The sequence below is a fragment of the Periplaneta americana genome, chromosome 4, assembly GCF_040183065.1.
Source record: "Periplaneta americana isolate PAMFEO1 chromosome 4, P.americana_PAMFEO1_priV1, whole genome shotgun sequence".
Classification (NCBI taxonomy): domain Eukaryota; kingdom Metazoa; phylum Arthropoda; class Insecta; order Blattodea; family Blattidae; genus Periplaneta; species Periplaneta americana.
Genome location: NC_091120.1, coordinates 85464208 through 85477220, shown reverse-complemented (window position 1 = coordinate 85477220; position 13013 = coordinate 85464208). Strand labels below are relative to the sequence as shown.

The following is a 13013-nucleotide window of genomic DNA, read 5'->3' as shown; positions in this document are numbered from 1 at the left end:
TACTTGACTCATGTTCAGCAATTAATTTTCTCTTTTTAGTGTCGGCAGCCCTTTCTTCAGGATTCTTTCTTTTTACCGGCGGCTTTTTCGAAAGATATGCTGGTAAACCTCCAAAAATTGTAGGACTGGAGCCAATTTTCAGTCTTGGCCTATCATACACAAACACCCTGTCCACACCTTTTGAATCCAGATATGAAATTTCGCGTTCAATGCAGGCCGATTCAAAATGTTTAATACACACGACATTGTATCTGAAGGAATCAGTCTTTTCTTGGAATATTTCTCACGGACTTGTTACGTAATGTTTTGTTTTTGGGAATAGTAAAACACGTCATATGTTCATTAACAACACCTTTCAGTATATAATTACTTTTCCACAGCACCTTGGCGGCATTTTGACAATGGAAAGACCACCATTAACATTGACTTATATCACGCCGTCTCAAGATCCGACAGACCAGTGACGTCACACTCCCCTCCACCAGTATTCCCACCTGTAATAAAGTACGCCGTAGTCTGCCTTAAAGGAGCACATTCTTTATCTGTTCTGTTTAGAATATTACTCACTTCTACTCCAAAATATCTAAGAACTTGCTTTAATACCTTACAACATTGCAGAATCAACATCAGACTTCATTATCCATTCCTCGTCACCGTAACTCTTTCTGTTCATTATCTTTCACCATGTCAGTTTGTCGCCTATGGAACTCCTTACCTCATCATGTCAGGGATTGCCGAACAGTTATTCAATTTAAATTGAGAATGAAGAATTACTTACTTTTACATGGAATTGATTCGTAAGTGTAGCCGATTTTTATAGGTTATTCTGTATGTTTGTATAAATTGTCATTTAGGGCTATTATAAAGTAGAATTAGGATATATATTATAATTAGTTAATTATATATCATGTTTAGTCAATATTTAATTATATGTAAGCTCTGTAATGTGCACAATAACGATTTTATATTTAAGTATTATTATTAATTTTACTACTTTTGCTATTGTTATTGTTTCAGTGTATATTTCACTTCTGGTAGTGTGGAGGAGAAGACCTCATAGCCTTAACTCTACCAGAATAAATAAATAAATAAATAAATAATGTTAAATGTAACTTTTTCATTATAGAAACTATAGTCGGCACCCATGATAGTGCAATTAGGGCAATTGAATATTCTCCTGAGGTAAATGGAATACTAACAGGAAGTTGGGATGCTACCGCCAAATTATGGGATCCCAGGAGTCCAAGATGTGTTGGCACATACACACAGCCAGACAAGGTATTGTTGTCAGTCTCGTATTCATTCTTTCATAGTGTTCTGCCCAAGGACAGGTATTTCACTGCAAACCCAGCATTCTCCAATCTTTTCTGTTTTCTGCCTTCCTCTTCCTTACTCTTCACATATGATCCATGTATCTTAATGTTATGTAAGTATAATATGTTGTTTAATTCTCACTTAATTTCAGAATAGACTCATTTAAGAAAAGTTTAGGGAAGCTGTGTTAGTTAACCATGAAGAGAATATTTTAAATTTGAGATATTCTGCTCACATTACATGTGATATTAATTATGTCTTATTTCTTTCTTGTTTTTGTAATCATATTTGAGTCTGGATTGTCGTTGTTAAATCATATTCGAGTCTGGATTGTCATTGTTAACAGTTCTGTCTGGTTTCTTGTGTGGAAGTTCAAAGTAGCCTTTGCAATATTTTCCTGCCAATTGGTTGCTAGCGAAAGGGTAGTTGAAATTCATTGATAAGAATGATATATTTAGTCCAGCCATTTTCAACTGTTGTGCCGCAGCAGTACATAATATACTTTTGTGCTGTAAGAAAATGAAAATAATGAAGGTTGTCATAACAAAAATTGAAAAAATAAAAGTGAAAATATATATATATATATATATATAAAGTGAGTCCACTTGAGTCAACTTTCAGTGAATGCAACACAAGTCAACATTCAGGAAACTGAGTATATGTGTGAAAGCAGCAGAGAAGAGAATGACTGATGTGTAGCCAGGTTTGCTAGATCAGTAAAGCTGGAATGTTGTATCATTCTTAAACAGTGTCGTATTTTACTTGTATTTGTGAAAATATTTGTGATAGGAGTCACTAGTTTAGATTATAAGATGAGTGTGCCGCAGGATTTTAAATTACAAATTTAGTGTGCCATATGTTGAGGAAGGTTGAAAAATGCTGCCTTAGTTTCTGGACAGTCTTCATAAGGTGTGGTTTCTCCCGACTTATACTATAGTGATGCCATAAGAACTCATTAATACTGTATTTACAGAATGCACCTCATGAAAGAGAAGTAGACAATGAAGTAAGAGAGGCTACTAAAGACGCATATTGCCTCTTGTACCTTCTAAGATAATAGTAATTAAGAAAGATGAAAACAGGTTTAATAAATAAAAAAAACTTCTTTTGCTCTATTGGATCACTGAAGAAAAGTGAAAATTTTAGATGGAAAGTTTAACCAATTAAGAAAAAATTAAACTTATGGGACAAATTGAAAGAACACACTGGAAGAATGAAACCAAACACAATAACAATGAATTATTACAATTATGCCAACTCAAAAATAAAAGAATCCTAGTGTGACTCTTGAAAAGAAGTTACATTCTTGAATGATTGGCAACCAGTCCTATGTAAAAGTAATGCATTAGGTAGAAAAATAGTACTTTAGCTTTCACTAAATATTTCCCTCAACATATTTTCATGCATGAGGTTCAATCAGCTGTGCAGTGTGCACTCGTCACTGTCACATGTGCTATTGAGAAATAACTGCTTACGTATATGCGTTAAGTGTTATCAGTCACAAAGGAGTTTGAGTTTTAACTTCAAACCTCTCTGACTTGTCACGAAATGGTTTGGTCAGGGTTTGAAAATCTGAGAATATATGACTTAGCCTAAATTATATACCCAGATTGCTCTGCCTTACAGGCTTTGACGGTAACAATTTCTGTCAGATTTACTATGCTGCCATCTAGTTGTTATATAAGGAGTCACGTCATAACTCCCATTTGAATTGCATTAGCGACTGTACTGCCATCTTGTGTTCGTTTACAGCAGACGAGTGGCAATCCTGGCGGTAAGTTATCACTGCAAGAACAGTGCAATCCATATGCTCATGCTTGTGATGTTCAAACCAGTTTGACACTACTGCAAAAAGAAATCTCTTATCTTTCCCTGATTAATCCATTTTTTCTATGCTTATTTTGTTGCAAAACTCTTTTCAGAAGCATAAATGCCTGTCTTTACTCTTACAAATGGATAGTTGAAGTTACTTTGAGCTGACATTTAACAATTTTTGGGTTAGTCCCAGATTGCATTGTTAAGTAAGCATCAGGGAAGTGTTTCTTAAGAAAAAGAATATACATTTCCATGATGTTTAATTCTAATCCTGGGCACAACCTGTAGAGGGCCAAGGCCAAACAGCTGAAAGCTGTTCTCACATCTATGTGCCTCAGCAGAGATGAATGATCATGTAACTAGTATAGGAGTATTGAGTAGTTATGATGATCCCCCAAATCGTTATTAACAGTGTCTCCACATCCTGGAAAGTCAATGGTAGTCAGAGAAGTTAAATTTGGTCATGAAAAGTCATGAATAATATTCTAATTCTTGAAAAACCAGGGAAATTTCCCCAATGATGAAACTTTAGAGGAAAATTTTATGCTCTAACCTGCTATAACCCTAGTTATAGTTTTTTTTTTTTTTTTTTTTTTTTTTTTTTTTTTTTTTTTTTTTTTTTTTTGAGGTGGTGTGATGTAAGTGAATTCATATGGTCACTGACTGTATGAATGCACTTGTACTTCTGCTTCAGTTAGGCAATATTTTTTTATTTGTGTCAGATTTTAATTGTTGAAGTTTGAGAAAACATTATTATTATTATTATTATTATTATTATTATTATTATTATTATTATTATTACTACTACTACTACTAGCCGTACCCATGCACTGCGCTTCACCCGTTAGAAATAAGTATAAAGTAATTCCATAATTAAAATAGGACATTTGATCCAGGGAACATTCGTGTTTGATTGAAGGATAAATCGTTTAATATGTTACTTAATTTAAATTGTGTTTAAATAATTAAAATGCGATCATTTCGGTCCAGAGAGCACTCATTTGGTGCAATGACAATTCCTTTAACATGTTTCTTAATTGTTATTACATGCAACCATAGTTTAATGAACATTGACATCATTTAGATTTAATGTCTATACTTAATTTTACTTGCTATATGTTTCCATTGAATTATGGTAATAACTTAATTTTAACCCTTCTTTTCTACGTATTCAGTAAATGGCGTTTGGCCCACTATGGTTCTGAAGCCTTCAAATAACTTAAATTATATTATATAATATTACATTACACATTATATTATATTATATTATATTATATTATATTATATATTATATTATATTATATTACATTACATTATATTATATCAGAAGTTACTGTAATAACATTATAGCATTATGTCCATCTAGAGAAACTACACTTTCCAATGGTGAAATAATAATTAATTATACAAAGCTGTTAATTTAGCTTCCGATATTACTTCATACAAACACAGAAACATTCTCTATAGGCTATCTTTCATAGCTTTCGATTGTTGCTGTCCAAGGCCCCTTATATACGAAGTCATTTGTTTTTTATTTCATTATATGGCCTTAGATGGCAGTTATTTTAATTTTAAAACTCATTTATCTCATTAAATATCAGTCCTATCAAAATTTTTCAAGGAATAAAACTTATCGCAAATTATTTTTAAAGAAACTTTAGTTATGTAACATTTTTCACAAAAATCAATAATAAGCGAGATATTTCGATTTATTTAATTCAGGCCCCCTCATAACCCCCCCTTTTAAATAATGTATTTTGAATGCCATATAGCCTAAAATCTAAGTTACAACGAACTTAATTTATATTCCGATTTTCATCGAAATCCGCTCACCCATTACCGCGTGAAAAGGTAACAAACATACAGACAGACAGACATACAAACAAAAATTTCAAAAAAGCTATTTTCGGTTTCAGGGTGGTTAATTATATATGTTAGGACCAATTATTTTTGGAAAATCGAAAATTACCAGAAAAATTTCGGCTACAGATTTATTATTAGTATAGATTATTATTATAGCTAAACAGTGTATATTTTCCAATTGTGGCATGTAAATGGTGAAAGCTAAGTGCCAAATATGATATAATCGTTTTTTCACTTGAAACCGTTCTATGTGCTGTCGCTGTTAGACTACTCCTAGTTAATTCTCTCATGCATGAAGGTTGACTTAATTTTTTACAGAATATTCAATATGAAAGTCCGTGTTTCTATCTGTTTCTTGTGGTTCCTGAACATTTTTGTGTTTGGCACTTTCAGCCTTTTCCATTTATATGCTGCAATTATCTTGTTTCTAATCTCTTCAGTAATGACTACTCCTAAAATCGGAGTGAAAACTTTTGGGGTGATATTATATTATCACTTGTTTTCTATCATGTTTTAACTCTTCTCTGAAAAAAAGTTACTTACTGTGTTATTCTTGGCAGCCATTCATCTCTTGCTGTGTTGGTTTTTAATTAAAAAATTGTTTTGTAATTTACACGAAGTTTGTCCCCTGAAAAAAAAAAAAAGTAATCCAGAGTAGAGAGCTTAACATTCTTCATTCCAGTCACTGGTTGGTCAGGGAAACCTAAAATTTGGTGAGGAGATGTCAAGGAAAAGTAAGTTTTTTATTGTTCTTTTCAAATTGGATACCCTAGTATAGCTGGCCACTGGTCCCATATGCTGGCCAAAATTTCACAAGAAACTTTCTCTCCCCCCCCCCCTCTCCCCCCATGAATACTCGAACCAGCACTCATTCTGTAATGTGAGTCCAAACAAGATGCCTTAGACCATTATGCTATGAGTAGGACACCATACTTCTGTGTTAAATTCATTACTCTTCCAATATAAATATCAAACAAGCTGGCAAACCTTTTTCAAGACACCATATATTTTCCTTTTCCTAGTACAGTCTGGAAGTGCAAATGGTTACATTTATCTCAAGACTCATTACGTACTGTAGACTTAAAGAAAGGTGATCGTTATTTGCTAATTTTCTGCTCATCAGTGAAACTAAGCAGATATGCGTTTTGAGCATCTTTGCTAGTCGTTTTATTTATATTTGTTAAAAGATGTTTTGTAACTTCATTAGAAAACTTATTGAGGCACCCTTGTTTACGTCTGAAAAGAAACATAGAAATTAATTAATAAAAGAAGTATTGCCTTACAAAAATAAAGTAATCAGAGCAGCAAAATGAAGCATGTTCATCTGTACCGGTAATTTCTTGTTTTACGTGCTTCAGTCACAGTCTAATATATACTGTCGCGAAGCTTGGAATGATTTCTTGCATTTCTCACGATAGTTGCTAGCCGCTTAGAGCGCTGTGAGTACTAGGAACAATAGACTGTGCCATTGCCATCGTGATCTAATACAGGCCATAAGGCAGACCATGTGACTCCCTTAACCCGATCATGAAGGGCAGCTTTTCAACCATATAAATTAGTTGGAATGCATAAAGAGTAACATATATTTCTTCCAAATGTAGTGTAATTGCATTAATAAAATTTAAAACAATGATTATGAGACATTTCAGACATAATTCACTTGAGAGTTAAGATGTAACATTATTTTTGGTGTGAAGATTACGTTGTTCGTATGTGTAATACCTGCCTTTATTTCGATTAAATATTGCGAAATTCTTGTACATTCATTTATGCACGATTCAATAATTTTCAGTTGCACCGCATGGATATTTAGTTATGCTGAAATTATAGGTTATGTTTACTGTACCAGTTGCCCCTTTCTGTCTAATTTTAGTGATCTCCACTGCCCTGCCATTACTTATGTACCTGTATATTATGTCGTATGAAAATTATAGGTTATGTTTACTATATTTAACTTATATTCGCAAGTATACATTATAATTAAAGACACTGTTATGTATGATACCCCTCACATTCAATTTGTCTGTATTTTAATACTATAATTGAGACTGAATTACTGTATTTATCTACAACCTAAGAGACGAAGTAACACAATCGTATGTACACTAATTCCATAGGAGTGGTATAGTAAATTTTCTGTCTACAATTAAGGAAGATAAATGTGCTAAATTAAAATCACATTGTAAATTCTTTTTTATTAAGCCTCAAAATAGCTTTAATTCTTGACTTAAAATGTTGATGCGAACAGATTATGTTAACATGTAAAATTCTCTTCACATTAAAATAACACAGTTTTATAATTATTTCTGCAACATATTATGCAGCAAGAAGTACACGAAACTTAAGGACACATTACACTAAATAAAACTTAGCAATGATACATAATAAAGTTATAATATAATATTTCATTGAGCTCCATACACTGAAATATAAAACTCGAACATACATTACAGCGGTCCAAATCGAAAAGGCATTGACTGTGTCATATTTCGCATTGTTGTGAAAAGTTGTGGAGACTGTGAAATGTTTGTTATCGGTTGTAATAACTGTAAATGGCTAAAATACAATAATTTGAATAATAATATGAGGCAAGGAGACGTTTGTTGCACTATAAATTCTAAGAAAAAGAGGTCAGAGTTATCCTTCTTCCGAAAGATCCAGGAAGGTGAGTTTATAAAATATAATATATGCTTTATGAAAATAATATATGAACCTTATGTATTTCGTATTTCAATAGTGGAAGGAAGGTGTTAATTTTTTCAAAAGAACACGTTATCGAAAGTACAATACATTTTATCGTCTGCTAGGGAAAGAGTCTGTGATGAGGTGATAGTAGTGATCCTGGTGGTGAGCAACTATCTGTGGATGCATATTTCAACTGCCTATGTTTGCATATTTAGTAAATATTGAGCTTCATGACTATATACTAGACTGTGCTTCAGTCTTCTCTCCATTAGAATTTACATACTTCTTTGCTTTAATTTGCATCTGTTTAATTTTATTCTTCGTCCATTCACTTCCGTTACTCTTTTCTTTACTCGAAAATCATTACCATCATCTTCATTGTCTGCCATGATATATGGTACAGAACCAGCATTCATTTGTCAACAGTGGAAATCTGCATTAGCAGCATCAGAGAAAGCAGTAGTGATTTCAATAATCATACAAGTCCTGTACTAAAAATTATATTGACGTCACTCAATATTACAAGTCTCTCAAAATATGTGTTGAGAGTTTGAACTTGGACATACCTTACTATCATTGGATGAATCGAATTTTAACTATTTTTTCTGTGAAAAACAACTCATCGTGAAAAATGGTGATTTGAAGAGTTTTTGAACGCACTGTTTCATTTATTATAAGACCAATGAATCAATCAGTTACACACACTGGCAAAAAATTTTGTGGAAACTTTAATGTACAGTAGTGGCAAAAAAACCAGACCGATGGAATAATCAAAGTCCCCAAAATGAGCCATTGCGTATGCCATGCTCGCATTCACAAGATAGCGAGTAATCTATTGAAATTGTTGTAGTTTCGACTGCTGCCATTTCGAAAGCCATTAGAAAATAAGCTGGTAAAATTCATGTTCTGGGAATAATAAGTTAATTAAGTAGTAAAATAAAGGGGACAAGACTAACTGTAGTAACTTTCGAGGAATATCACTTTTGTTGACGTCGTACAAAATTTTGTCGAATATCCTTTTGAGAAGATTAACTCCATATGTAGATGAAATTATTGGGGATCATCAGTGTGGTTTTAGGCGTAATAGATCGACTATTGATCAGCTTTTTTGTATCCGACAGATATTGGAGAAAAAATGGGAGTATAAGGGTACAGTACATCAGTTATTCATAGATTTCAAAAAGGCATATGACTCGGTTAAGAGAGAAGTTTTATATAATATTCTTATTGAATTTGGTATTCCCAAGAAACTAGTTCGATTAATTAAAATGTGTCTTAGTGAAACTTACAGCAGAGTCCGTATAGGCCAGTTTCTATCTGATGCTTTTCCAATTCACTGCGGACTAAAGCAGGGAGATGCACTATCACCTTTACTTTTTAACTTCGCTCTAGAATATGCCATTAGAAAAGTTCAGGATAACACAGAGGGTTTGAAATTGAATGGGTTACATCTTGTCTATGCAGATGACGTGAATATGTTAGGAGAAAATCGACAAACGATTAGGGAAAACGCGGAAATTCTAGTTGAAGCAAGTAAAGCGATAGGGTTGGAAGTAAATCCCGAAAAGATTAAGTATATGATTATGTCTCGTGACCAGAATATTGTACGAAATGGAACTATAAAAATTGGAAATTTATCCTTCGAAGAGGTGGAAAAATTCAAATATTTTGGAGCAACAGTAACAAATATAAATGACACTCGGGAGGAAATTAAACGCAGCATAAATATGGGAAATGCCTGTTATTATTCCATTGAGAAGCTTTTGTCATCTAGTCTTCTGTCAAAAAATCTGAAAGTTAGAATTTATAAAACAGTTATATTACCGGTTGTTCTGTATGGTTGTGAAACTTGGACTCTCACTTTGAGAGAGGAACAGAGATTAAGGGTATTTGAGAATAAGGTGCTTAGGAAAATATTTGGGGCTAAGAGGGATGAAGTTACAGGAGAATGGAGAAAGTTACACAACACAGAGCTGCACGCATTGTATACTTCACCTGACATAATTAGGAACATAAAATCCAGACGTTTGAGATGGGCAGGACATGTAGCACGTATGAGCGGTTCCAGAAATGCATATAGAGTGTTAGTTGGGAGGCCGGAGGGAAAAAGACCTTTGGGGAGGCCGAGACGTAGGTGGGAAGATAATATTAAAATGGATTTGAGGGAGGTGGGATATGATGGTAGAGACTGGATTAATCTTGCTCAGGATAGGGACCAATGGCGGGCTTATGTGAGGGCAGCAATGAACCTCCGGGTTCCTTAAAAGCCAGTAAGTAAGTAAGTAGTAAAATATCGCTGCAATCGAAAAGTATTGAATAAGGAACAAAAAAAAGTTTCCTTCCCAGGCAGGATTTGAACCACGGAAGTCTTAGTTACCAGTCTATCGTGCTCTGGAGTGAACAAGACTCTGAAATCAGCTACAAGGGTCGGTCCTGTTTTTTTTGCCACTACTGTACAATATTACCTACAGGAATTGAGATACTTCATGTCGGTTTTCACGTAAAATATCACAATTTGGAGTGATCATAGAACTCCTTTTTTATTTAAAATTTCAAAGTTGCATCCAAGATGGCAGCTTTCAAGCTGCAGGAGGTTGATTCAGTGGTCCTATAATAATGGTAACATCTGTATTAATCTAACATAAAGTATCAGATATATATTAGAGCAATTCCAGACTTTTGACTCACTTTGTAGATAATTAATTTTATAATCAAATTTTGGTAGTGGCAAAAGTTTTTGACAGTTATGTTGCAGAAATTAAAAAAGAAAAATATAATGAATGATGAATAAAAAGCACTGGTATTAATTTTATTATGTTTTCCAACATCTAAGCAATATTCTTATCACACTAGTACTAAATACATTATTTCATAAACATTACAAAAGAACAAATGTTTTCAGCGTGATTCTCTAACTTTTTTTAGCAGTGTGTGTATAACATTGTTTCTACTTTTCATTGCAAATTTTAGTAAGTCCAAAGCAAAACATTTTTTATTTGATTTTGATTCGGCCATCCCATTTATCCAGTTTATTTCACATAAAACAAAATATCATGATAATCTGCACCTTATACTGATATACATATATCTGGCATGTTGTGTGAAGTATAGAGAGTGAAACCACGTTCCAATGCAGAAAGACCATATTTGTCAAAGGCTTAGAGTTTTAAGATTACAGATAAGTAATTTGTTAAGGCATCAGGTGTATACTTAAAAGTAATTCATTTTGGAATGATTTCTTTCTCAGGTATATACAATGAGTCTCTGTGGTGAAAAGTTTGTGGTAGGCACAGCTGGCCGTAAAGTGTACGTTTGGGACCTTCGCAACATGGGTTATGTTCATCAACGTAGAGAATCCAGTCTCAAGTACCAGACTCGCTGTATTCGTTGTTTCCCTAATAAACAGGTATGTAAAAGTCATACTTACTAGGGGGAGGCTTTTTTTTTTACACAAATAATGAGTTAAACTACTATACTTACCAGTATATAAATAAAAGAACTTGGACTATGTTGTTAATTATAATAATTTGTGTAAAGAATTTTAGCCTCTATACTTCCATTTCAGAAAATCATAAATTGAATTCTGCGCCATTTTATTTCTCTCTCTCTTTCTTTTACTATTTTCATTCTCTAGACTACCCTTCAAAATATTAAGAGATCCATTTATATATTCTCCAGTTGCAATGTCTTTCAATGGAATTCCACTTTGTTATAATTTTTTTCTTTGGTTTTAAAACTTAATGTGAATATTGTCACATTTAAATTTTTCCTCTATTTTTCTTCCAGATAAATCACTTTCACTTTCGCAAATTGCTTTAACTTGATCCTCCAACAATAATACACTTTTCATTTTACTGAACATGTTTTAATTTGTAACAACTTTACACAATGCCAGAAGAAATGAAACTGTGAAACAAGGGAGCAAGTACCATACAGGTGATCTGTAATCCTGAAGGTTACATGCAACAGTCACAACCCTTAACAACAACTTGTTTCTCACTAGAAATTCCCACATTCCTTTGATAGAGGATTAAAGGATCATATATTCAGCAATATATTCAGAACAAATAATGAATAGTTACAACACTGTCAAATTTAATTTTAACTTTGGAATGTAAAGTACAGTACTGTTTTCAAGTTCTCACAATTTACTTAATGCATTAACCTACTGCATTGTAAAATTATAATACCATACTTTAAATTTGAAATCTGGTCGCTTAAGAGTGGTAAAATTAATAAAATGGCTATTCAAATGCTGGACAGTGGTTGTAGAAAGGCATCGTCCTTAAATGCAGGTAAAAAATACGTTTCTTTATGGGTTTTTACATTAGTCTATTTAGTAGGCATGGTCTTTCAGTGAGGTTTCACTATAATTGTATGAGTTCAAGATATATGAGTGTCACACCTAAAGAAATGCACAACATTTTTTTTTAATTCCATTTTTATCCCACAGATTCGCTATTTGTATAGAATGTAGATACATCCTTCAGGAACAAAATGTCATTTTCCACATAATCCCTAGCTCTTTCAATTGCCTTACACACTTCGGAACTAGAGTCTGTTTACCTGCATGGTGAATGTCTGAACCAGCACGTTTGAGGAGCTGTTTAGTAGCATTCATGAGGGAGTCATCTTCAAATCTCGTTCCGCAAAGGCATTTCTTCGATTTACCAAAGAGATAGTAATTGCAGAACACCAGATCAAGACTGTAAATAGTAATCGCATGGCACCAGATCAGGGCTGTATGGTGAATGTTTCAATGTTGTCCATCGAAGTTTCCTGTTTCATCCATGGTGTTGTGTCTTGACATATAGCCGGGAATTGTCATACAACAGCAAAACAAACTGTTTCTGTGAGTGTGGTCGAATAGAGGCTTGAAGTTTCTTTAGAGTTGCCATATATGAGTCAGAATTAAATGGTGGTTCCATATGGCAGGATGTCCACAAGCAAGAGTCCTTCTGAATCGAAAAACACAGTAGCTATAACTTTTCCTGTTGAAAGTGCACTTTTAAATGTCTTTTTGGTTGAGTTCGCATGATGCCACTCCATTGTTTGCATCTTCATCTCCAGTTGAAAATGGTGGAACCATGTTTCATCTCCTGTCACATTTCTTGCAAGAAAGTAATTTCCATTATTTTTGTGCTGTTTCAAAAGTTAGCTGCACACTGTTTTTCGGATTTCTTTGTGGGCTCCTGTCAGCATCCCCGGAACTCACCTGGCACAAAACTTTTTCAACTCTGTTTCAATATTCTGCACACACTTAGTTCTCCTATTCCAACGTGGAGTGGCTGTTCTTTGACTGTTAATGTGTTTGTCAGCCAAAATCATATTGTTAA

General features: G+C 33.5%; 1 protein-coding gene across 6 annotated transcripts in view; it reads left to right on the top strand.

Annotated features, from left to right (window-relative positions):
• Bub3 (mitotic checkpoint protein Bub3) overlaps window positions 1-13013 on the top strand; it is a 43160-nt gene that overhangs the window by 16742 nt on the left and 13405 nt on the right. For all 6 annotated transcript variants that reach the window (XR_011331650.1, XR_011331648.1, XR_011331649.1 and 3 more), the window contains 2 exons: window positions 1127-1278; window positions 10925-11083. Coding sequence is in view for 3 of the 6 variants with exons in the window: in XM_069823681.1 (XP_069679782.1) it covers window positions 1127-1278; window positions 10925-11083 (311 nt within the window). In the remaining 3 variants the exon portion in view is untranslated. The remainder of the gene's footprint in view (window positions 1-1126; window positions 1279-10924; window positions 11084-13013) is intronic.